We start from the raw sequence: 24425 nt of genomic DNA on the forward strand, positions 1-24425 counted from the left end.
TCCATGTTGTTGCAAATGGCAAGATTTCATTCTTTTTGATGGCTGAGTCATATTCCTCTGTGTGTGTGTGTGTGTGTGTGTGTGTGTACATCTTCTATGTCCATTCATCCATCAATTGGACATTTTAAAGTGGCAGATTTGCTTGCACACAGGATGGTCTATTTTCCCAGAATTTATCACTTGAATTATAATTTCATTTATATTCACTAATACAGTGATAGAAGAGGTTTTTAAGATTTCACTTTTAAAATCAGCCATTACTTATGTTCTTTGTTGACTTGGAATCAGTCATATGAAATTGCTCAGAACAGATCCACATTGAATTTCATTTACTGCTCAGATATAAGCCTCTTTAATTGAGTTTAGGTTGACACACAATCTTACCTGTGCTCATTACAGCTGCCATCTGTCACTGTACAACACCGTTACAATAACATCGATTGTATCCCCTAGACTGTGCCTTTTATTTCTATGTCTTATTCATTCCATATCTGGCATCCTGCACCTCCTACTCTGCCTCACCCATTCTACCCATCTTCCACTGTCCTTCCCTTCTGGCAACTATCTGTTTGTTCTCTGTATTTATGGGTCTGATTCTGCTTTTTGTTTGTTTGTGTATTCATTTGTTTTGATTTTTAGATTCTACATGTCAGTGAAATCATATGGTATTTGTCTTTCTAGGTCTGGCTTCTTTCACTTAGCTTCATACCCTTTAGGCCCATCCATGTTACTACAAATGGCAAGATCTCAACCCTTTTTATGGCTGTGTAATATTGCATTGTGTATGTATATACCACATCTTCCTTATCCATTTGTCTATTGATAGACACTTGGGTTGCTTCCATATCTTGGTTTTGTAAATAATGCTGCAGTAAACAGAAGGTTGCATATATCTTTTCAACTTTGCGTTTTTGTTTTTCTTAGATAAATATCCAGTAGTGGAATTACTGGATCATATGGTATTTCTGTTTTTAATTTTTTGAGGCACCTCCATACTGTCTTCCACACTGTTTGCATTCCCATCATCAGTGCGTGAGGGATCCTTTTTTTCCACATCCTTGCCAACACTTACTTCTTTTTTTTTTTTATGTTAGCCATTCTGAAGGTGTGAGATGATAATCTCATTGTGGTTTGAATTTGCATTTCCGTGATGTTGAGCATCTTTTTCATGTGTCTGTTGACCATCTGTATGTCTTCTTTAGAAAAATGTCTATTTAGGTCCTCTTCTTGTTTTTTAATTGGATTACTTGGTTTTTGTGTGTGTTGAATTGTATAAGTTCTTTGTATACTTTGGTTATTAACTCCTAATTGGATATGTCATTTACAAATATCTTCTCCCATTCAGTAGATTGCCTTTTCATTTTGATGATGGTTTCCTTCACTGTGCAAGTTTTTTATTTTGATTAGTCCCAACAGTTTATTTTTGCTTGTGTTTCCCCTGTCTTAGGAGACATATCTAAAGAAGTGTTACTATGGTCAATGTCAGGTAATACTGCCTGTACTCTCTTTAGCAATTTTTTCAGATCTCACATTTAGGACTTTAATCTGTGTTGAGTTTATTTTTATGTGTGGTATGAGAAAGTGGTCCAGTTTCATTCTTTTGCATGTAGCTGTCCAGTTTTCTCAGCACCATTTATTGAAGAGACTGTCTTTTTCCCATTGTATATTCTTGCTTCTTTTGTCATTGATTAATTGATCATTTAAGTGTGGGTTTATTTCACATATCTCTGTTCCACTGATCTGAGAGTGGATGTCCTTTCTTGTTTCTGACCTTATGGGAGAAGATCTCAGTTTTTCCCCACTATAGAGGATGTTAGCTGCGGGGTTTTCATAGATGACGCTTTTTATGTTGAGGTCTGTTCTCTCTAAACCCACTTTATTGGAAGTTTTTGGCATGAATACAAAGTTGAATTTTGTCACATGCTTTTTCTGCATCTGTTGAGATGATCACATGATTTTTATCCTTCATTTTGTTGATGTGGTTTATGATATTGATTGATTTGTGCATATGGAACCATCCTTACATTCCAGAATAAATCCCACTTGATCATGGTGAATGATCCTTTTAAAGTATTGTTGAATATGGTTTGCTGGTATTTTGTTGAACATTTTTACATCCAGGTTCATCAGGGATTTTGGCCTGTAGTTCTCTTTTTTTTGTGGTATCTTTGTCTGGTTTTGATATCAGGGTGATGCTAGCCTTGTAGAATGTATTTGGAAGATTTCTGTCCTCTTCTGTTTTTTTGTAAAAGTTTGAGAAAAGTATGTATTAACTTTTTTTTTAAGATTTTATTTATTTATTCATGAGAGACACAGAGAGAGGCAGAGACACAGGCAGAGGGAGAAGCAGGCTCCATACAGGGAGCCTGATGTGGGACTCGATCCCAGGACCCCAGGATCACGTCCTGAGCCAAAGGCAGCCGCTCAACTGCTGAGCCACCCAGGCGTCCCTAACTCTTTTTTAAATGTGTGGTGGTATTCACATGTTAAGCCATCTGGTCCTGGACTTATTTTGGGGAAGTGTTGTTGTTTTTGCTTTTTTTTTGGAAGTGTTTTGATTACTGATTCACTTTGTTACTAGTGATTGATCTGTTCAGATTTTTTATTTCTTCCTGATTCAGTTTGGAAGATAGTGTGTTTCTAGGAATTTATCCATTTCTTCTAGTTTGTCCAATTTGTTGGCATGTAATTTTTCATAGTATTCTTTTATGACTGGTTGTATTTCTGTGGTGTCAGATGTTCTCTTTTGTATCTGATTTTATGTATTTGAGTCTTTTTTCTTCCTTGATGAGTCTAGGTAAGGGTTTATCAATTTTGTTTGTCTTTTCAAATAACTAGTTCTTGGTTTCATTGTGGGTTTTTATTTTCTTTCTTTCTTTCTTTCCTTCTTTCTATCTCTATTTCTTTTTTTTTTTTTCTGCTCTGGTCTTTATTATTTCTTCCCTTCTGGTCACCTTGGGTTTCATTTGTCTTTTTTTTCCCCCAATTACCGTAGGTATAAAGTTATATTGTTTGAGCTGCTTTTTACTCCTTGAGTTGGCCTGTGTCACTAGATATTTCACTCTTAGAACTCCTTTGCTATGTCCCAGAGATTTTGGACCATTGTGTATTCATTTTCATTTGTTTCCATGTATTTTATTTCTTTAATTTCCTCATTGGTTCTTTGGTTGTTTAGAATATGAGATTACCCTTTCTCCCTTAGTTTACAAAAAGTCTCTTAGCACTGAGTTTACCTCTGAGGGTGAATTAGTTGTGCCCCTCAGAACAATCATTTTAAATAAGTTTTATAATATTAAATGTGTGATGTATGTATGCATGGATGTGTTGTTAGGTAGGTACTTAAGAATGAAGGGAGGGGTGAATATATTTAGAGAACTGTTGAAAATTTCACTAAGGGTTTGCTAGCAATCTTGAGCTGGGTATAAGGAATCACATTGGAGGGCTCAGTTTGGCAGCACAGATACTAAAATATGAATCATATTGGGGCCCACGTGTCCCTTTCTTGCCCTGATCTCATTTTTCCGTACTTTCTGGTATATATGCAACCAAGTAAGGTGAACACAGTCACAAAGTCTACAAATCACAAATGTCTTCCTCAGGTTTTCAAACAAAAAAACAAAGTAGATGTTGGTAGGCAGACAAGTCTATTAAATAAAAGGAAATGACTATGACTTTTAATTTTAAGGGGGAGATTGGGATTTGGCACGTTTATGATATGTTATTTTTCAGAATAGAAGCATATGGTATACAATTACTTTACCTTTAATTCAGTTTCTTTTATTTCCTTACATTTCGAATTATGTTAGTCAAAGTGAAAGGGAAGAATTTGAAAATGAATTCAAACAACAATATGAACGAGAAAAAGTATTATTAACGGAAGAAAATAAAAAACTGACAAGTGAACTTGATAAGGTGAGTGATACCAACCAATTTCTTTTCCCTGAGTGCATGCTATATGTTCTAGCACCGTGATAGAAATTGTAGATATAATTTTATATTTGATGCACAGTTTGGGTTTAATATTCCTCCTCCTTATATACAAAGATGACTTGGATGGTGCAGGCAAGTTTTCATTACACCAGTTACACCAGTCTGTACAGGAATTTTGGAGAGAGGGTTTTGCTTATCTCATCTTATTCTTTGTCTCATTTATTTTTTTAGCCTCTATGCTTTATTTCACTTTCCATCTATTCTCGTTTTCACTCTTCCCTCTCATATTTGGCACTTAATTCTGTCATGGCTATTGGAGTTAAGCTGGCCTGTGGCAAGAACAGAAACATTTAGACCAAACCGGAGAAGTTTTGACAACTGTGATTCATATTCATGGTGGAGAACAACCTGTAGCTAGAAATAATATCATTGGTAGATTGGAATCCAGAGAAGCCAACTGCCTAAATGCTATAGCTTGAGTAAAGAGCAGAACCATATGGATTAGCCAGATTTATGAACAAAATTCCAGATACTTAAAAGGAATGTTTTTCCAGTTCGTAGCTGAAATTTCTTGAATTGCCATCATTCTGCGTTTCTTTTGTCAGGTCTTAACAAACAGCTGTAAAAAACCCTAATGTTATCCAGATGTTTCAGTAATCTTATTTATATTTAATTAAGAACATTTGGATAATTGTGTTTTATAATGATTTCTAGGATTTTCCCTCAGCAAAAATATTTTGTTCAGTTATTAGTTATTCCAATAACAGATTGAAAGACCATGACTAAGTAGTCATAAAAGAGAGACTCTTTATTCTCTCTCAGTTTTCCCCTATATTCCATGCATCTTTCACTACTTTCCCATGACTAATTGGTTCTTTACACATTTAATAATGACTTTGCTTTTTTGCTTGAAAACTATTTGAGAAACCACTCCATTTTCTATTTTGTAAAATCTTATGAAGCTGATTTACCCAGCCACTGTGGGATGTGGCCAAAGAGAATAAGTAGCATGAGTGCTTTAAGTATGAAGAATTTGTGATGGTTATCATGTAACTTTTAGTTATTTCCGCTAAAAGAAAATTAACAATATTTGAATTTTATCCAAATGGGTCACATAATTGTGATTTCATGTGTTTAACTAATATGACTATAAAATTAAATATTATTTGTGTTGGGCAGCCTGGGTGGCTCAGTGGTTAACACCACCTTTGGCCCAGGGTGTGATCCTGGAGACCCAGGATCAGGTCCCACATCGGGCTCCCTGCATGGAGCCTGCTTCTCTCTCTGCTGTGTCTCTGCCTCTCTGTGTCGCTCATGAATAAATAAATAAAATCTTTTAAAAGATAATGCATGAATTATTTCTGTCAATTAGACAGAATTTAAGATTCTGTAAGGAGTTACTTTGAGGTGTAAGAAATGTAATTAAACTCTAGAAAGCCTCTGCATGTAGTTTCTAAACAAATTACCTAGTAAAAAATGTATATAGTGGGGCTCCTGGGGGGCCCAGTGGTTGAGTGATTGGTCTGCCTTTGGCTCAAGTCATGATCCTGGGGTCCCAGGATCAATTCCCTCATCAGGCTCCCCATGGGGAGCCTGCGTCTCCCTCTGCCTATGTCTCTGCCTCTCTGTATGTCTCTTTTGAATAAATAAAATCTTTAAAAATAAATAAATAAGAAAAATACATGTAGTTCAAGAAAAATTGAATTAAATAATAATCAACATGAATGTAGATCAAATCTTGTATTCACCCTTTGGGTTTTTTTTTTGTTAGTAACCATAAAGTTCTGCCCAGTTTGCCAGAAATACATGTTTAGAGATAATTTATAAGCAATACTGTCTTGATTCTGATGAGACGTGAAGGGTAAAAATAAAAGCCTGTCTCTTAAGTTTTTAAAAATAAATAGAACATTACCTTTTTTTTTTTTAACTAAATTAGAACGTATGATGAAGAATGAGCAGAACTTTGAAAGCAAATTTATATGGTGGGCAAGTATTTAATGACATATGATAACAAGGAAATATTTATTCCTGGAGAAATAGAGACTGATCTGGGTTCTGCTGCAGCCTTTTAAGCCTCTTCCCTGTTTCTGTTCTTTTTATTCAGCCTTTGTTTCTCTTTCTGCTTCACTCCCAGTTTACCTTAACTGAGCATCTTTACTGTTTCTTTTTGTTCATTCATTTTCTGGTTTGGTTTGAACTGTGTGTTTTCACCAAGAGGGATAACCAAAGAATACTTTTACGTAACATTGCTATACCAGCTCTTCTGTCTGGAACCTGAGTGAAGATTCAAAGCAGAATTTCTTCTCACCAGAACTTCTGGTATAGAAGCCAGAAAGTAACTATTACATTTATTTTGAAACTTATGTTAATATTATGAATAGGTTATCACATTCACATTTTTAAACTCCAAAAATTTAAATTTAAAAGGAAATTGAAAAGGGGTACCTGGATGGCCCAGTCAGTTAAGTGTAAGACTCTTGATTTTAATTCAGGTTATGATCTCAGGGTTGTGAGATCAAGCCCCACCTTGGGCTTCCTTTCCAAAAAAGAAATTGGAAAAAAGTTTGTTAATATTTTTTAGAAGTCTGTTAAGTTTCAGTTTTTCTTTTAAGAAAGAGAGAAAGAGCATATACAAGTGGGGTATGAGGAGAGCAAGGGGCAGAAGGAGAGGAAGACAGAGAATCTTAAACAGGTTCCACACCCAGCTCGGAGCCCAAAATGATTGGGGAGGAGGGCTCAATCTCATGACCCTGAGATCATGATCTGAGCCGAAATCAAGAATCTAATGCTAAACCAACTGATCCACCCAGGTGTCCCTGTTAAGTTTTACTTTTTTTAAAAGATAATTTTTTTGCAAACATATATTACCATATATGTTAGGGAGTAAAAGGAAATGGTTTCTAGTAAGGAGAAGTATTGTTTCTTGTTCTTAAGTTATTATCTTACAAAAAAGCAAAATTATAAAAATAAATAAAAGCTACCCATGATCTCATCACTACAAAACAACTTTTTTTTTTTTTTTTTTTTTTACAAAACAACTATTATTTAGTTTTATATGTTCCTTTCCAGGTTTTGTTTGTATATATATTATTACATAGGTGCAGTTATACTTGCATTCTATTTTCTAATATGCCTTTCATTTAAAATGTCATGAGCATGTTTCCATATTCTATATTATACTGTACTATTCATTACTATAAGCCAGATATGTCAAGTTACAAATAGTGAAACTGTCTCATTCCCAAACAAGCAAAATGAACTAATACTTAGGTAGAATTTGTTAAGTCCAAGTCCTCTTTTGAGTTACTTTGTGTAAATCATTTAATCCTCACAAAAACTCTGTGAGGTTTACCCTGTTACTCTAGCCATTATATAGGTGAGGAGACCAAGGCAGAGGAGGATGAGGCTCCTTTCCTAATCAGAGAACCAGGAAGTTGCCAGATAGAATTTGACCACAGGCAGTCTGGCTCCAGAGTCCATGCTCTTTTTCAATAATAATGAAAAGATTAGCATTTCTTTGACTAACACCAAACAAATCTACTTAAAACTATTTCTAACTGTTGTAACATGGCTATGCAAAATCTGCATTTCCTCTCCTTCCTGAAAATGTCTAGCTGATCTCTCTCACTAATTAGTTAGAAGGGCTGTCAAAAAGGACTGTCAAAAGATAATAAAAAATAATGTGTTGTAGGAATTAGCAAAGATATTGCATCTACAAAAAAATTGGTAGACTTCTGTTTATGCTAAAATGAAGAGATTAATGAATCTTCTCTAGAAAAGAACACTTCAAAGTGGACACGGTTGTCAAAAACAACTATTTGGGAGCTCTGGGGATTAACCAGAGGAAGAGCACTACAAAACATTGCTGAGATAAATGAAGGAATATCTAAACAGAGAGAGATGTACCCTGTTAATGGGTCAAAAGAGTAGAAATTGTTATAGGAGCTTAATTCTCCTATAGTGTATAAACTCAGGGAAATCCCTGTCAAAATCCTGGTAGGCTTTTTGTTGGAATAGAGAAGTTTATCCTTAAATTTATTTGGGGATACAAAAGACCTATATAATAGCCTTGTGCAACAAAAATTAGAGGATTTACCTGACAGTATTTTGAAACTTACTAGTAGTATTGGCATCATGGAACCATAGAGTAATGATCTAAAAATAAGCCCTCATATTAATGGCCAGTTGATTTTTCAGCAGAAATCCCAAGGCAGGGGCATCTGGGTGGCCCAGTGGTTGAGCATCTGCCTTTGGCTCAGGTCGTGATCCCAGGGTCCTGGGATGGGGATCGAGTCCCACGTCGGGCTCCCTGCAGGAAGCCTGCTTCTCCCTCTGCCTATGTCTCTGCCTCTCTCTGTCTCTCATGAACAAATAAATTAAAAAAAAGAAGAAGAAGAAGAAGTGCCAAGGCAGTTCACTGGAAAAAAGATAATCTTTTTAACAAATGGTGCTGGAACATTTGGATATCCATGTGTAAAAAAGTTATCTTAAATTTTTATGCCATATAAGAACATTAACTCAGTGGATCATAAAATGAAACCTGAGAGATAAGCATAGGAGAAAAATCTTCATGATTTAGGGTTAAAGATTCATAGATAGAAATTATACAACCCGTGAGAGAAACATAACGATAAACTGTACTTCATCACAGTTTAAAGATAACATTAAAAAAACTAAAAGATATACACAGATGAAGGAGAAACATTTGCAAATTATTGACCTGATAAGAAACATACTTAAAATATAGAAAGAACTTAAAACTCAACTATAAGAAATGCAAACAACTCAGTGAAAAAATAAGGAGAAATTTGAGTAGTTACTTCATGAAAGATCTGTGAATGACCAACATGTGAAAAGATGTTCAGTATCGTTAGAAAAATGAGAGTTAAAGCCATATATTGCTGTATACTCTCAAGAATGAGTAGAATCAATAAGAGTGACCATACCAACTATCGGCAAGGATGTGGAGGAATCAGAAGTAGTATAGGAACTCCTATACTACTTGTGGGAGTGTCAGGTGGTGGTATAGCCACTTTAGAAAATAGTTTCAAAAGCTCTCAAAAAGTTAAGCATACATTTACCACATGACCCAGAAATTCTTACAGATATTTATGTAAGAGAACTGAAAACCTAGTCCTTTTAAAGACTTGTTATATGAATGTTCATAGCATCATTATTCACAAGAGCAAAGAACTGGAAACAATACCAATGCCCATTAGCTAGTGAATGAGCAACTAAGGTTTACTATTATCCATAGAATAGAATATTACTCAGCTGTAAAAAAGAGTGAATTTCTGATTGATGCAATACTGTGATTGAGCCTCAATAGTGTGATGAGGGAAAGAAAAAAACTACATGTTGTGACTTCATTGGTATTAAATTTCTTAGAAAAGCAAAACTATAGAAATAGAAAGCAAATCAGCAATGCCTGAACTCAGGTTGGGAGCCAGAATTGACTGCAAACCAGCAGTGGAAAAATTTCTCCTATTGGAAGTGTACCAAAACCAGATTGTGGTGATTGTTGTACAGCTGTTTAAATTTATTAAAAATCATTGAATCATACACTTGTAATGGATGAATTTTATTCTATATAAATTATACCTCAGGAAATCTATAAAAAGAAAACAGCTGGTAAAGTCCTATTTCAGAGGTATATGGCGTACCTTGAGATATAGAACTTAAATCCCGTATTCTCAATAAGCAGATAAGGGTGTATGTTGGCAGTGATAGCTTCTCTGGACCCCATTGCCTTCTGGGAAGACAGTGAGGTTGGAGATAAAGCTAAACAGAATTACAGCTGTGCTCCTTTGGTAGAGGGGAAGAAATAAAACTGCATTGGGACTGTGCCAAGACTGTCTATCTCTCACAGAAGTACAGGCCAAAAATACATGAGAAAACCCTGGCTCATGAGGAAGATTCCTCCATCTGTTTTGATGGAGAAGTTGACACACGATGACCTTTAGCCAGATCCAGCTCTCAGACTGTTTCTTTATGCCCCACGAACTAAGAAGAATTTTTACACTTTTAAGCCAGTTTTTCTAAGAAGGACAAGATGTGATAGAGATCATGCATGGCCCACAAAGCCAAAACTATGTACATCTAATTCTTCATTGGAAAGTTTGCAGACCCCTCACGTAGAACATGATTTTGGCCTGTATTAGAAACTGAACCAAACATAGACACATATGCATGTATACATACACCCACACATACAAACTCACACACACATATATATAAAGACATTTTTTGTAAGGAATTTGCTCACCTGATGATGGAGGCTACATGTCCTAAGATCAATAGTTTGCAGTCTGGAGACCCAGGACAGCCTATATGGTCTTAGTCCAAATCCAGAGGACTTTAGACCCAGGAAGAGCTGCTGTTTCAATAACAGTCCCAAAGCAGGAAAAACCAATGTTCCAGCTTGAAGGGACATTCATTTAGGGAAGAGAAGCTCCCTACTATTCATCTTACTAGGGTCAGCCTTTTTGTTCTATAGGCCTTTAGATGATTGGATGGGCCCACTGTCTTAGGGAGGGCAATCTGCTTTACTCAGTCTCCTGATTCAGATGTTGATCTTATCCAAAGACACCTTCACTCAGGAATGTTTGGTCAGATGTGTTAGCAGCCTGAGGCCTAGTCAGGTTAACACCGAAAATTAACCATCACCTGACCCCTCATCCCCACAAACCTGTAAATAGCTCTTCTAGGAAAAAATCACCTCCTTCAGGTTGAGTACTCAAAAAGAAATGAACACAGTATCTCTAAAAACATCCCAAAAATCAAGAAAGGATTAGCAATAACTAATGCAGATTAACTGTGAGAAAAACCATAACCGTGAGATAAAAATTGAATGCAAATATTTTATAAGTTTTAAAAAACTTTTATCAGAAAAACCATTTATCAGAAAAACCATAATCGTGAGATAAAAACTGAATGCAAATATTTTATTAGTTTTTTAAAACTTACTAAAGCGGAAACTTTTGCTTCTGTGACAGATTAGCTTACATCATACCCACCACCTCACCAAGAGCTAGATTTTTGTAAAAACTATCTTAATATGCTAAGACTATTTCCTACAGCATTTATATGCAGGAAAGCATTGGAGAGATAAAAAGGCAGCCATCATCACTGACCAAGATCCTATAGAGGAGTGCAAAGAGATGAGCTCTGCATTCAGTGTTGCTTTTCTTCCTGAGACACTTGCTGATATGAAAGCAGTAGCTGAGTATCCAGGAAGCTGAGCACAGTATTCCACAGTCTCACAGGTTTAGAGAGATGAATACAAGCTCTCAGTTGGACTCATTGAAAGGCTACTACATTTTAGGAATAAGAGTGAACCAGAAAGAGATGAAACCTCTCACTGACTGATACATAGCCTCCAAGTAACTCAGTACCTGACCTCTCTTGAGTCCAAATGCCTGCCAGAAGTAAAGGTAAATACTTCCTGGAGGAAGATACTCTACAGAGCCTCAGATTACCTCTAAAATTTTTATACAAATGTGTGGTATACATTAAACAATTACCATGCATACCAGGAGGTAAAACTAAATCAGTGAAAACCAAGAGTAAAAATATAATAGCAAAAACAAAAGAAAGAAAAATGAAAGAAAGCTAGGCAGTCTGTATAAGCAAGCCCACAAGGATTCCCATCAGAATTTCCATATATTAAATTTTAAAATAACTGTATGATTGTAAATGGAAGACATGAAGAATTTCAGCATATAACTAGAATATATGCAAAAGAGTCAAATGGAACTTGTAGAAGTAAAATCTAAAATAGCCAAAATACTCAATGGAAGATTTTAACAGCAGATTGAAAATAGCTGAAGTAAAGAGTGAACAAGTAAAAAAATTTCAAACTAAAGTATGGGTAGAGATTAAAAAGGATGGAAATACTTAAAAGAGGGCAAAGACCAAGGGTGTGACAAATTACTACCAAAGTGACAAAAAGATCTGATGTACAAATATTTGTTCTCCCAGATGGAAAGGACAGAAAGACTGTGGCAGAAGCAGTATTTGAAGAATTAATGGCCCATAATTTTCCAAAACCTATGAGAAGCATTTAGGTACAAATTCAAGAAATGCCAAATTCAAGAAAGGTGATAAATAGAAATTAAATCCTTTCTTAGAGGCATCATAGAAAAACTGCTAAAAACCAGCAGCCAAAGAAAATCCTAAAAGCAGCTAGAGAAGAAAGTCACATTATATTCAAATGAGCAAAAGTTAAACTGAAAGTTGACTTCCCACCAGAAAAAAAAAAAAAAAGAAAAGAAATCCATAAAGGAATCAAAATAGGGAATAAAAAGGAATGACATTTTCAAAGTGCTGAAGGATAATAATTGCCAACCTGGAGTGTTATATATGGCAAAAAATGTCTTTCAGGGATCCCTGGGTGGTGCAGCTGTTTAGCGCCTGCGTTTGGCCCAGGGCGTGATCCTGGAGACCTGGGATCGAGTCCCACGTCGGGCTCCCGGTGCATGGAGCCTGCTTCTCCCTCTGCCTGTGTCTCTGCCTGTGTGTGTGTGTGTGTGTGTGTGTGTGTGTGTGTGTGTGTGTGACTATCATTAAAAAAAAAAGTCTTTCAAAAATGAAAGCAGAAATTGAGACTATAGCAGACTACAGGACAGTCTATTTTCTTCAACAAATAAAGTATAAGAAAAAAGTGCTGGAGCAGAATTGCTATGGACAGAATGTTTGTGTCCCTTCAAAATTCACGTGTTGAAACCTCGCCCCCAATGTGATTGTGTAAGGAGGTGCTGCCTTTAGGAAGTGATTAGGTCGTGAGGTGGAGCCTTCATGGTGGGAGTATTATCCTTATGAAAATGACCCTGAAGAGCCCCCTCATGCCTTCCACCTTGTGAGGACGCAGCCAGAAAAGAGCCATCGGTGAACCAGGAGCTGACTTCACTAGACACTGAATGTGCTGGCACCTCAATCTTGGACTCTAGCCTCCAGCCTGTGAGAAATAAATGTTTTGTGTCCAATCTCTGATATTCTAGTATAGGGACCCAAATGGACTAAGAGCTTAAAAATAAAAGAGACTTAAAAGATACAGGAACCATTAAGCTGTGGTTTCTTGTGGATATCATGATTCAATTTTGTAAACTGTTTAGCTTTTTGATGTTCTGAGATAACTGGGAATTTGATCAATTACTACCTTTGTGATGATATAAGGAAACTCATTAAATTTCTTTAAGTGTGATTATATTGTTATATTTTGAAAGAGCCTTATTTGCTAGACACATACACAGAAATACATATAGGTAAAGTTATAGATGTCTGGTGTTCACTTCAGAATAATTCAGGAGGAAGGGGTAAGAAGACAGAATGCAAGTGAAATGACTGTCATTGAGGTGATAATTCAACATTGACATTGGCTGTGGGCTCATGGGAATTAATTTATACTGTCCACTTTTGTATATGCTTGAAATTCTTTGTAAGATTTTTTTAAAAAGAGGATGACATGGAGACATTTACAGACCAAGAAAAAAAAAAAAGATGTTGTTACCAGTAGAACATGGGAAATTTTCAGACAACTGAAGAGTGTTCATAAATGGAAGGAATTCGGTGTAGGGGGTAAAGGAAAAGCAAGGGCAGAGGAGAATTCAGAATATTTGATGTTTCCAAATGCAGTGACTAGATTTCATATAATATGAAATCAGGAAGCAAGCATTTTTTTAGTGGAATATGGAGAGCTATCAGATTTAACAAGAGGTATTTGCATACCTTGTATTCCTGTTCCTAAAAGTCACATGTGTCTTTAAAACTGCTTTTCAGCTCACCACTTTGTATGAAAATATAAGTATGCGCAACCAGCAGTTAGAAGAAGAGGTGAAAGACCTAGCAGACAAGAAAGAATCAGTTGCACATTGGGAAGCCCAAATCACAGAAATAATTCAGTGGTGAGTACTCTTTTTAAATGTGTTTTTATGAGTGATTTTGGACATATGGCCAGATTGGCATGAATTCCAGAAGACTATTAACATGACATTTTTTCTTATTTTTTTGCTTTAAAAAATGTTTCCCTGAAAAGCATAATTTTATTATTGACCTGTTGTTACTCATCTGCATCCTTCTATATTTTCTTTTAAGTTTCTCTTTTCCCCAACTGCAGCAAGTATCCCATGTCAACTCTCCACAATTTAATTGAAAGCTGTTATTTTAAGACTGTTGGTTCTTAAAGAACTGAAGGAACTCATTGACTAGCAATAGAAGTTCCTGTCTAAGACCAAAATTGCTATATTTGTAATTATTTTAAGAAACAGTCTGGAGAAGAATTTTGAACCTGAAAATGTTGTCCTATCATCTTCTTTCATAATTACAGCAGATTGTTGTATACATGTCATCATAAAAACCTTAAATGATTATAGTTTCATTTTATTAACTATTCTTTAAGGTCTCAGGATTCAGTATAGAATGAATTACTTCCATAACTTTCCACATTAACTATTTCATGAAATGATTCTGGCATTTATAAAAATGCATATTTTTATAAAACATGAAGAAAGTTGAATTCAGCAGGGACTTTATCTTCTAAGGAAAAGATATTTTCTGAATTTTAATATTTACTTTTCAACTTTTTTATTCTTTTTGGCACATCATGGAGGTTTAAGTTATATGAAAACTGTTTCTTTGTGTATCTATAGACCAAGCATTTAGTAGGAATTTTAGTTTCTTGTACTCTTACTTTGGTTCCTTAAGCAATTTTTCTATTTTCCTACTTATTGCAAAGTAATACCCTCCATCTTAAATAAAATCAGAGGTGGATAAACACTGCCTTTTAAGTGATCTTACCCAAATAACTCAAGTATTTTGATATAGACTTAACTATAGAACTCCTGTGTTCAGTCATCTGTGGCTCATGAATGTGACTATACAGTGCATATCTAAATGAAAATACCCAAATTGTGGAAATTTGGTTATGTTCCAAACACTATAATACAGGTAATAGTTCATTAATGTTAAATTTATGTCCTTGATGACAAGGACATTTGCTCATTTCTGAAGCAAAATCATTCTAATCTTTATCCAAGATTATAATATCAAAAATTATAACTCTTCATTTATAGCTCCATTATTATGTAATCAAATATATAATTAAGCTATTGCTGAAAATGACTTTTTACAGAAGAAAAAGATGATGTGGCCAGAGCCTGAGTTCCTAGACCATTGATTTTTTTCCAGCAACAGGCATGATGGGTTCAGATGGAATGGGAAGTGGTTCTAGTAAAAGAAAGAAGCTTTTAATGTAGACTTTCTGGAAAGGGTTAGTAGAAAGGATGAAGATGAAAGGTTTTTTTTTTTTAATTTTATTTATTCATGAGAGACACAGAGAGGCAGAGACACAGGCAGAGAGAGAGAAGCAGGCTCCATGCAGGGAGCCCAACATGGGACTTGATCCCGGGACTCCAGGATCACACCCTGGGCTGAATGCAGGTGCTAAACCGCTAAGCCACCTGGGTGTCCCTGTTTTGTTTTTTTAAAGATTTTATTTATTCAATTGAGACAGAGAGCAGGAGCCAGGGGGAGAGGTAGAGGGAGAAGTAGGCTCCCCCCTGAGCCCTAGAGGCTCAATCCCAGGACCTAGAGATCATAACCTGAGCTGAAGGCAGACACTTAACCATCTGAACCACCCAGGCATCCCAAGGTGAAAGTTTTTACATGATACTACAAAACACTCATTTTAGGCTTTTCACATTCAAGTGAAATGTGCAGAAGAAACCAGGAATGTAAGCAAGTCAGTTTGCAAAAAGTTGTTATTTAGAAATGGGCTAATATATTAGGGCACCTGGATGTCTCAGTCAGTTAAGCATCCAACTCTTGGTTTTGGCTCAGGTCATGGTCTCATGTCATGAGATTCAGCCTGATGTTGGGCTCTACATACTCAGCACGGAGTCTGCTTGAGATTTTCTCCCTTTCCTTCTGCCTCTCCCCTTGCTCATGCTCTCTCTAAATAAATAACTAGATAATTCTGGGGGGGGGGGCCAAAAAGAAATGGGCTAATATATTACATAACTAATTATTAAATACTTGATAGGGTATTGTTCTCAGAGTTCTCACCTACTGGAATGTTAAATCTGAGACGTTCTGTCCATGCTTAAAAAGGTCAAGAGTCAGGACACCTGGTTGATTCAGTGGTTGAGTGTCTGCCTTCGGCTCAGGGCATGATCCTAGGGTCCTATGATTAGAGTCCCACATCAGGCACCCCACAGGGAGCCTGCTGCTTCCTCTGCTTATGTCTCTCTCTCTCTCTCTCTCTCTCTCTCATGAAAAAATTAATAAAAAGAAAAAAAAAAGAAGGTCAAGAGTCTCAGGGTATTCCCAGTTTTTTAGTCTTAGTATATTAAAAAATGAAGTGATGCCAGAGACAGGAAGATGATGGTGGAGTAGGAGGGCCCTAGGCTTACCTCATCCCATGAATACAACTAGATAACTGTCAAATTATAATAAATACCCCAGAAATCACACTGAAGACTGACAAAACAAACGCCACAATTAAAGACAGAGAAGAGGCCACATTGAAAAAGGTAAGAAGTGTGGAGATGTAGTTTAGGAAAGAAACAAACCCTGGCTGCTGGCTTGGAAAATAAGAGGGGCTAAATTTCGTGAGTTCTTGGAGCCAACAGGGTTTGAAGACTGGAGTTTTAAAGGTCAGCAGGCTTGGCTGGATAGAGCCTAGAGGGTACTGCACTTCTCTTGGAAAGAAGGCAGGCAAACAGCCTGGGGTTGGGGTTGGGGGGAGCGGGGTGGACAGACACCAGTTTTTTCTCTTCTTGTAGTGCAGTGCAGAGAGACAGCATTCATGGAGAGGCCTCTCTTGAGAATAAAAGGAGCTGGCCAGCACTATGTCCCACCCCTGTCCCTCAGCATAAACACAGAGCCACCTGTGGGAAAATACTGGCTGCCTAACTTGGTTCCACCAAGCCCCACCCCTAGGTGCTCTAATGGAACCATTCTTTCTAGTCACACTTAGCTTAGCTGTAGTGTGGTGGTCCCTCCCCCCTAAAGACTAGCACAAACCCTTGTCCATACCACATCTCCTGACCAGAGAGTTCTGCAGTGCCTCAGTTCCAGTGGATATGGTGACTGGTTTCATTTCACAAGCAGACCAAAGCAAACCACCCAACCCCATGAAAACTTACCACATTCAGGCCAGAGATCAAACACTGCCCATAGCAGGAAAGGACAGCCTCTGCAGGTGACTGTCCTGAAGGAAGAGCACCCGGAGCACCACAGGATATGAAAAGATGCTCAACATCACTGATCATCAAGGAAATACAAATCAAAGCTATAATGAGATACCACTTCACACCTGTCAGAACGGCTAAAATCAAAAACACAGGAAGCAACAAATTGGCAAGTATGTGGAAAAGAAAGCAACCCTTATGGACTACTGATGGGAATGCAAACAGGCCCAGCAACTGTGGAAAACAATATTGAGGTCCCTCAAAAAGTTAAAAATAAAACCATCTTGTGACCCAGCAATCACACTACTAGGTATTTACCTAAAGGGTATAAAAATACTAATTCAGAGGGATACATGCACCTCTATGTTTATAGCAGCATTATCTGTAATAGCCAAATTTTGGAAACAGCCCAAGTATCTGTGTATACACACACACAGAGGAATATTACACAGCCATAAGATAGAATGAGATCTTGCCGTTTGCAACAGTATGGATGGAGCTAGAGTGTATTATGCTAAGCAAAATAAGTCAGTAAGAGAGAGACCTATACCATATGATTTCACTCATATGTGGAATTTAAGAAACAAAACAAGCTAAGGGAAAAGAGACAAATCCATAAACAGACTCTTACCTATAGAGAACATACTGCTGGTTACCCAAAGGGAAGGTGGGAGGGGGGATGGGTGAAATAAGTGATAGGGATTATGGACTGCACTTACCTGGATGAGCAGAGTGTCATATGCAAGTGTTGAATTACTATATTGCACACCTGAAACTAATATTACACTGTATGTTTATGAACTGAAATTTAAGTTAAAACTTTAAAAAATGAAATGATGCCAAGACAAGGTTTTAGGAACTTGTGATATACAGTATTTTAAATGTTTCCATTGGACAAAAAACAGCTTTAAAACAGAACAAGCACTATTGTATATAAGACCTCATTTGGATGCATTTCTAACATCTTACTTGGCCCCCTTTGCCTTTTCCTATGAAGTATCCCTTTCATATGAAAGAATAACTTTTAGGGAAGTGAGACCTTGTTGCTCCTCACTGTGTTAGAGTAGGGGCCTTTCTTCTCACCATTGGCTCATCAGAATACTTCACTTTTTCTTTGAAATGAGATGACAAAGAAAGGTCAGACTCATAAGCTAGTCCAGAGACTGATTTTTTTAAATGCATCTCCTCACATATAATGCACTTTTCTGGGATAATAGAAGGTACAGTGGCCTATAAAATATAATTTTGCCTCCAAGTAGCTTATAACATACCACTGAAAAGTTTAAAAACTAATGTGACCATATCTGGAGATCAGTTAGAAGACTTTAAGTTGCCTTATGCATTATACAATACTGATTTTCCTATAGTATTATAGAGTTACCTTAGACTGGGTGCTTGAGAGAATGGGGGGTAATCATTTGAACCTGTAATGCATTTTCTGAAAACCCTGAGGTTAGTAAAGGGTCCTATATGTACATTGAGTGAATTGGAGATTTCATATAAAACAATAGGAAATAAGACTAGTGAAGGTACATGAATATTGGGTAAGAATTTTAGCTTTATTTATGTATAAGAAAGAGAGGGTTTTTGCAAGGATAAAGGTATTAATTAGATGATGCATTAGGAAAACAATTCTTGGGATGCCTGGGTGGCTCAGTGGTTGAGCCTTTGGCTCAGGGCATGATCCCAGTCCAGGGATCGAATCCCACATCGGGCTCCCTGTGAGGATCCTGCTTCTCTCTCTGCCTGCGTCTCTGCCTCTGTGTCTCTCGTGAATAAATAAATAAAATCTTAAAAAAAAAAGAAAAAAAGGAAAACAGTTCTTTACAATGGTGCTCAGGGTGAAATGGAGGGAAATTTGGGGAAAACTGAACAAATGGTGGAGAAGATGTTGTAAGAGAAGAATCTATAGACTTAATTATGAAGGAAGGGCAAGAATTGAGGGAGAATTAGTATTTCTGAATTAGATTAAGAAAATGATATCATATAAGTAGGAAAGTCAGAAGGAACCAACTTTGGGGAAGATATAATCGATTTTGTTTGTGTTATTTTGCTTACTGGTATGTCTGAACTCATCCTGAGACATCTGGGTACAGAGTTCCAGTACACTTTTGAAAAGGGTACAGAAAGGTTAGGGTAGAGCATGTAAATTTGGGGATTTAAGTCCTAGTCAGTAAAGCCATTGAAGTTGTTGAGTTCTTTTTAAAGAGCACAGAAGAAAGGATAATTTAGTGAGGGCAGCAGGAAAGTGTTTTCACAATCAGCAAAGGGTCTCAATAATAACGCTTTTATTTCCCTTTATTTAAATTCCCTCTTATTATTCGAACTATTCCTCAAATAATCTTCATTAATCTTCATTTGTGGATAGTCATAGGTTATACTGATTACAGTACATTCCAGGCATTGGGCTGAAAATCTACTTGTACAGGATTCTTTTTAACACAGCAGTCCTATAAGGTAGAATTATTATCTCCATTTTGTAGGTGAGATAGCAGAGAGCAAGAAGGGTTAAATGACTTAGCCCAAGTCCTGGAGCTGATGAGCAGTGAGTTAGGATTTGAACCAAGGTCTGTTTGACTCAAGAATCAAGTCCTTAAGTGACGCTACTATGTATATTTTATGTCCTTGACGTTTTAAGAACTGTTATCTTCTAAATCTTCTCTTTCCTAAGGATGCCCCACATAATAGTCAGAAGTAATAAGTATTTCTGCATTAATTATTTGAAAGAGATTGGGAGGAGAGGACTAGCTATGGCAGAACAAAATCGATCAAAATTGGCCTTTTGTAGTTGAGTAGTTACTTGAATAAACTATGGTTTCAGCAAAACAGTTGTGTAAATCAGACTTCAGAAAGTATTATGAGTTAGTGAGGAGTTAAATACAAGCATAATTAGATACAGGTTGTATCACAATGACAGGGACAGGAAACTTTCTGGATTAGAAAAAGTCCGTATATGTTTACAGCAGCCAAAAAAAATGATGAAATTGAAAACAGAAGCAGTTTTCAGAGAAGGTAAATGTGGGACGAGGAATACATTTAAATGACTTGGCTAAAGAGAAGATGAGGGACTTCCTCTAAAACTTAAAAAAAAAAAAGCTAAGAGAATGAGCATGAGTCATCTTATCCAGATAGCCTAGTAGAAGGAAGGTCAAGATGGTGTTGAGCTGAGGGGAAGTAGGCTGAAGGTTGGAAACAAATAGCAATGATTCTGAAAAGGAAGTGTAGGAGACCAGGGCTCAGTAGAACTTAGACTTTGTAACTGACCGAGTGTTTTGGTTTTTTTTTTTTTTTTTTAACCCTTCCCTTCATTAATTTTCTGTAGCCAAGAAAATAGACTTAGCTTTAATAAAAAATTGAGACTTAGAGGGAAACCACATGAGTCAGGGAATGTGAACATACTCAACATGCAAATAAAAACAAAATTACAAGAGAGTTTTTTACTTGAAATGTTAAACAACATGAAACACATGTACAAGAAGTTACTGATTTCCAGAGTTAATAAAGCAAATGGGACTTACTAGGTTCCTGGAATGTGCATAAGCAGAGATCGCTGTGGTAGACAGTAAAGCAGTACGGGTTGCAACAGGCCAATTAACCTGGTCCTGTAAATGATAATACAGTTTTCTTAAGTGTCTTTCTGCTACTCTAAAAAAAGATAATCTTCCTTCATCTCTACTTATTCTTTATATTGTAGATCAGAGAATTACATCAGAAGGTTGTTGTAGTCATGTGTGGTGTCCAAAGTTAAAGAATTTTAGAAGAAACAGCCTCCCACTTACATAAACAACATTTTATAAAAGGCAATAAAGATACATACATGTATGTAGAGCCTAAAAATATGTAACTAATTAGGCTGGGCAACTTTTTATGATGATTGTATCACTTTTAAATTGTTAGATTCTTCCCCTTGTCCTCAGTACACCTTCCCAGCTGAGAGAAAAGAAAACCAAATCCCTCCTAAAGGGCCTCTTTAAGATAGACGCATTGATAGATGTGATTTTGGCTCTTCCGGATTATAAGTTCTAGAAGATCTTAAAGCCAATTCGAGATTTCAATCTGTCTGTTCTCTGCATCAGATACTTAACTAGTTTACCTGAAATATCCTTTCCTCATCACTATTCAGTGGCCTGAATTGTATTTATTAAAACAGCCAGCCTTCCCAAAGGCAAACAGTGTTCCCCAGGGTGCATTAGAACACACTTCTAAGCACTGCAGATTTGTACTCTTTTATACACACACACACATACATATATATATAAATATATACACTTAGCTTTCTATATATCAGTTGTTTTCATTCTTCTTGAGGATAGACCTTCTTTTGTAGATTTTCATATGCTGGCAGGCCTTATCCTACTCTTGACCTTATTTTGAAGATGTAACAAAACACAAACTTTCTTTTGATAAACTCTTAAATGTAGAATGTGTGTTATTGAATATAATTTGAAAACATTTCTATCTAGAATCATAACAGTTGCATCAGTAAGATAGTGTTAAGACAGTTGTGAGTTTCAGTAGACTCTAATCTTTTCCTTTTGATGATTATTTTATTGACCATGTTAGAAAACAGAGTTTTATTGCAGTACAACCTTGATTTTCACAGAGTATTTTTACTTTAAATTTTCTAAATATAGGGTACTTCAGTATTTTTAAGAATAGATGCGTTTTAAGAAAGATGCATTTTGTTTTCATAAGACAAAATGGCAGAACTCAATTAATGGGGAATCTTAATATTTTTTAGAAATTATGTAAATATATGTGTTTTTAATGTAGATTAAAAGAGTATTAATTCTCTGGTTTAAGGGCACAATTTTACTAATTTATCAGATATAAGTAATTTGAACGACCCTAAGTGTGACCAGCTTTCATTCAGATAACAGAGAGTTTAGTAAACCTGTTCCCATTTGTTGATAGGCAGGAGTGCTGTGGTAGATCTTCTGAAAGAAAATATTTATTTCACTTATTTCTTGTGTGATGCTTTAAAAACAATATATAACTCACTACAGTTTTCCTGTTTATTTTACTTTTGTCCTTTGTCTATTTATGTATGTATTCTAGGGTCAGTGATGAAAAGGATGCACGAGGGTATCTCCAGGCCTTAGCTTCTAAAATGACTGAAGAATTGGAAGCTTTGAGGAATTCCAGCTTGGGTGCACGAGCAACAGTAAGCTCTGCCATTTTGCATAGAGAATTATCCTACTGGGTGGGGAAGCTCCAGTACACGATAATAAGTCTGAATACTTCTATCAGTTTGTCTAGGCTTTAAGCTAACTGTAAAGTTTCTCATGAGAATTCAGTTAGTCCAAGTCTTTGCCAGTTTAGGATATCATAACACATCTTTGTTCAACTGTAAGTTCTATAGATAGCCATTATTGGTAATAATGATGAAAAATAAACTCATATGTGAGTCTGTAATTATTTCTGAATTTAATGAAAAATTATACATTTGCACAAGTAGTTTCAGTTCTACTTATTTATTAGAGAGAGTACTTGTAATTAGTTTCTAAATTTACTTGCATTACTAAATTTTGAATGTTAAAGAAAAAATTGAAAAAAAAAAAAGAAAAAGAAAAAATTGGATGGAGCTAACAACAGTTCTATTATTTGTAGGATATGCCCTGGAAAATGCGTCGTTTTGCAAAATTGGATATGTCAGCTAGACTGGAGTTGCAGTCAGCTCTGGATGCAGAAATAAGAGCTAAACAGGCCATCCAAGAAGAACTGAATAAAGTTAAAGCATCTAACATCATCACAGAATGGTAAGGTTGAATAATAGAGTCTACTAGAATAATTTCTAAGTTGATCCAAAATTATCTGGGTAGTAGTTACATGTTTAGTTCATACCTATCACCTTTTCTTTTAAGTAATGACCAGAAAAAAATTATGAATATTTGAAAATAAATAAATGCTTTCAGGCCTTGTGTGCAGTGCTGGGATTTTAGTACAACCTCATTTTCCTCTGATTTGTCCATAAAGTAAAATTAATAGTGGCAATTAATATTTTACTGTTTATTTTTCCCCTTATTTGTAAATTTTAGTTGACTCTCAGATTCTGTTCCATTAAATCCAAAATTCTCTCATGTTCAAGAATATCATATTAGTATAAAAATGCAACATATATATTCAGAACAAAGACAGTCATCTGGGAATTCTGTCCTCTACCATAGGTCTTTTACAAATGGAGTTTCTCTTGATGATAGATTTCATAATGGTATAATATATTCTATTTATAGTTGCTTTTTCATGTTCTTTTATGTTTTGAGAAAAGTATGTCCTCCACAATCTGAGACAATTACCAGATCAATACATTCCTTCAATCCTCATCACAACAGTAGAGAAAATTATATTCTGAATAAATAAATGACAAAATGAAAATCTTAATTGGATTGGATATGAACATGCTTCAAGAATAAGTCTTGGTGATATAGAGGAACAATAGAAAGTTCATGTTACAAATTACCATGTAAATAAAAAAATCATTTGGCACTGGAATAGCAAAGTTCCAAAGGCATTCAATCATGAAAAGAAATATAGTCACATAAATTCAGTTTGTAATGGTGTGAAGCTTTAGTCCTTAAACTGTAATCATTAATGTTTTTAATCCAATTGGAGGTCATATACCTGGCACCCTCGTTAAATTATAAACTCTTGTAATAAATAATCCAGACATAAATTTAAGTATGCTTTGCTTAAAAGTGCTATTGTGACATTAAAAATGCAAGAGAACATTTTCTGGAGAATGTGACTCGATTCTGGCACAAAGATCTACTGAATGTCATTCTCTGTGTTGTAATTGGAATGAGTATGAGCAGCCTTCCCGTACCTGGGACACAGGCATTTGTGCATCCACTCATAAACCAGATTAAATGAAACTGGAAACTATAGATGTACTCATAAAAATGCTCCACTTTCATGGTTCTCTGTGGAAGAGCCTAACAAAATTCTAAATTTAACCTTTGATTTTATGACATTTTAAAATTGAATCATTTAGCTCTGGGTCAGCATCTTTTTCTATAAAAGGCCAGATACTAAATATTTTAGGCTTTTTGGGCCATTTTATCTGTGTTTACTCAACTGCACTATTGTGGTGCAAAGCAGCCACAGATCTGTCAATGAACAAGCTTGGCTGTGTTGCAGTAGTTTGTTTACACAAGAGTAGACGACCCTCTGGATGTGTCTTTCCTGCAGTAGCTTGTACTTCCCTAATTTGACATGACTGACATTTAAACCAGGAAACTCCAGCTACATATTGTAGGATGGCTCACCAACCAGCAGAAAAAATAATGACAGTTTTCCTTTTTTTCCCTC

The 24425-nt window shown here is 36.0% G+C and overlaps 1 protein-coding gene across 10 annotated transcripts in view; it reads left to right on the top strand.

Moving 5' to 3' along the window:
* Positions 1–24425, top strand: part of CDC42BPA (CDC42 binding protein kinase alpha) — a 327675-nt gene that overhangs the window by 232143 nt on the left and 71107 nt on the right. For all 10 annotated transcript variants that reach the window (XM_055323638.1, XM_055323632.1, XM_055323630.1 and 7 more), the window contains 4 exons: positions 3807–3912; positions 13708–13832; positions 22176–22281; positions 22728–22876. In XM_055323638.1, the coding sequence (XP_055179613.1) occupies positions 3807–3912; positions 13708–13832; positions 22176–22281; positions 22728–22876 (486 nt within the window). The remainder of the gene's footprint in view (positions 1–3806; positions 3913–13707; positions 13833–22175; positions 22282–22727; positions 22877–24425) is intronic.

The sequence above is a fragment of the Nyctereutes procyonoides genome, unplaced genomic scaffold (assembly GCF_905146905.1).
Source record: "Nyctereutes procyonoides isolate TBG_1078 unplaced genomic scaffold, NYPRO_anot_genome, whole genome shotgun sequence".
Taxonomy (NCBI): Eukaryota; Metazoa; Chordata; class Mammalia; order Carnivora; family Canidae; genus Nyctereutes; species Nyctereutes procyonoides.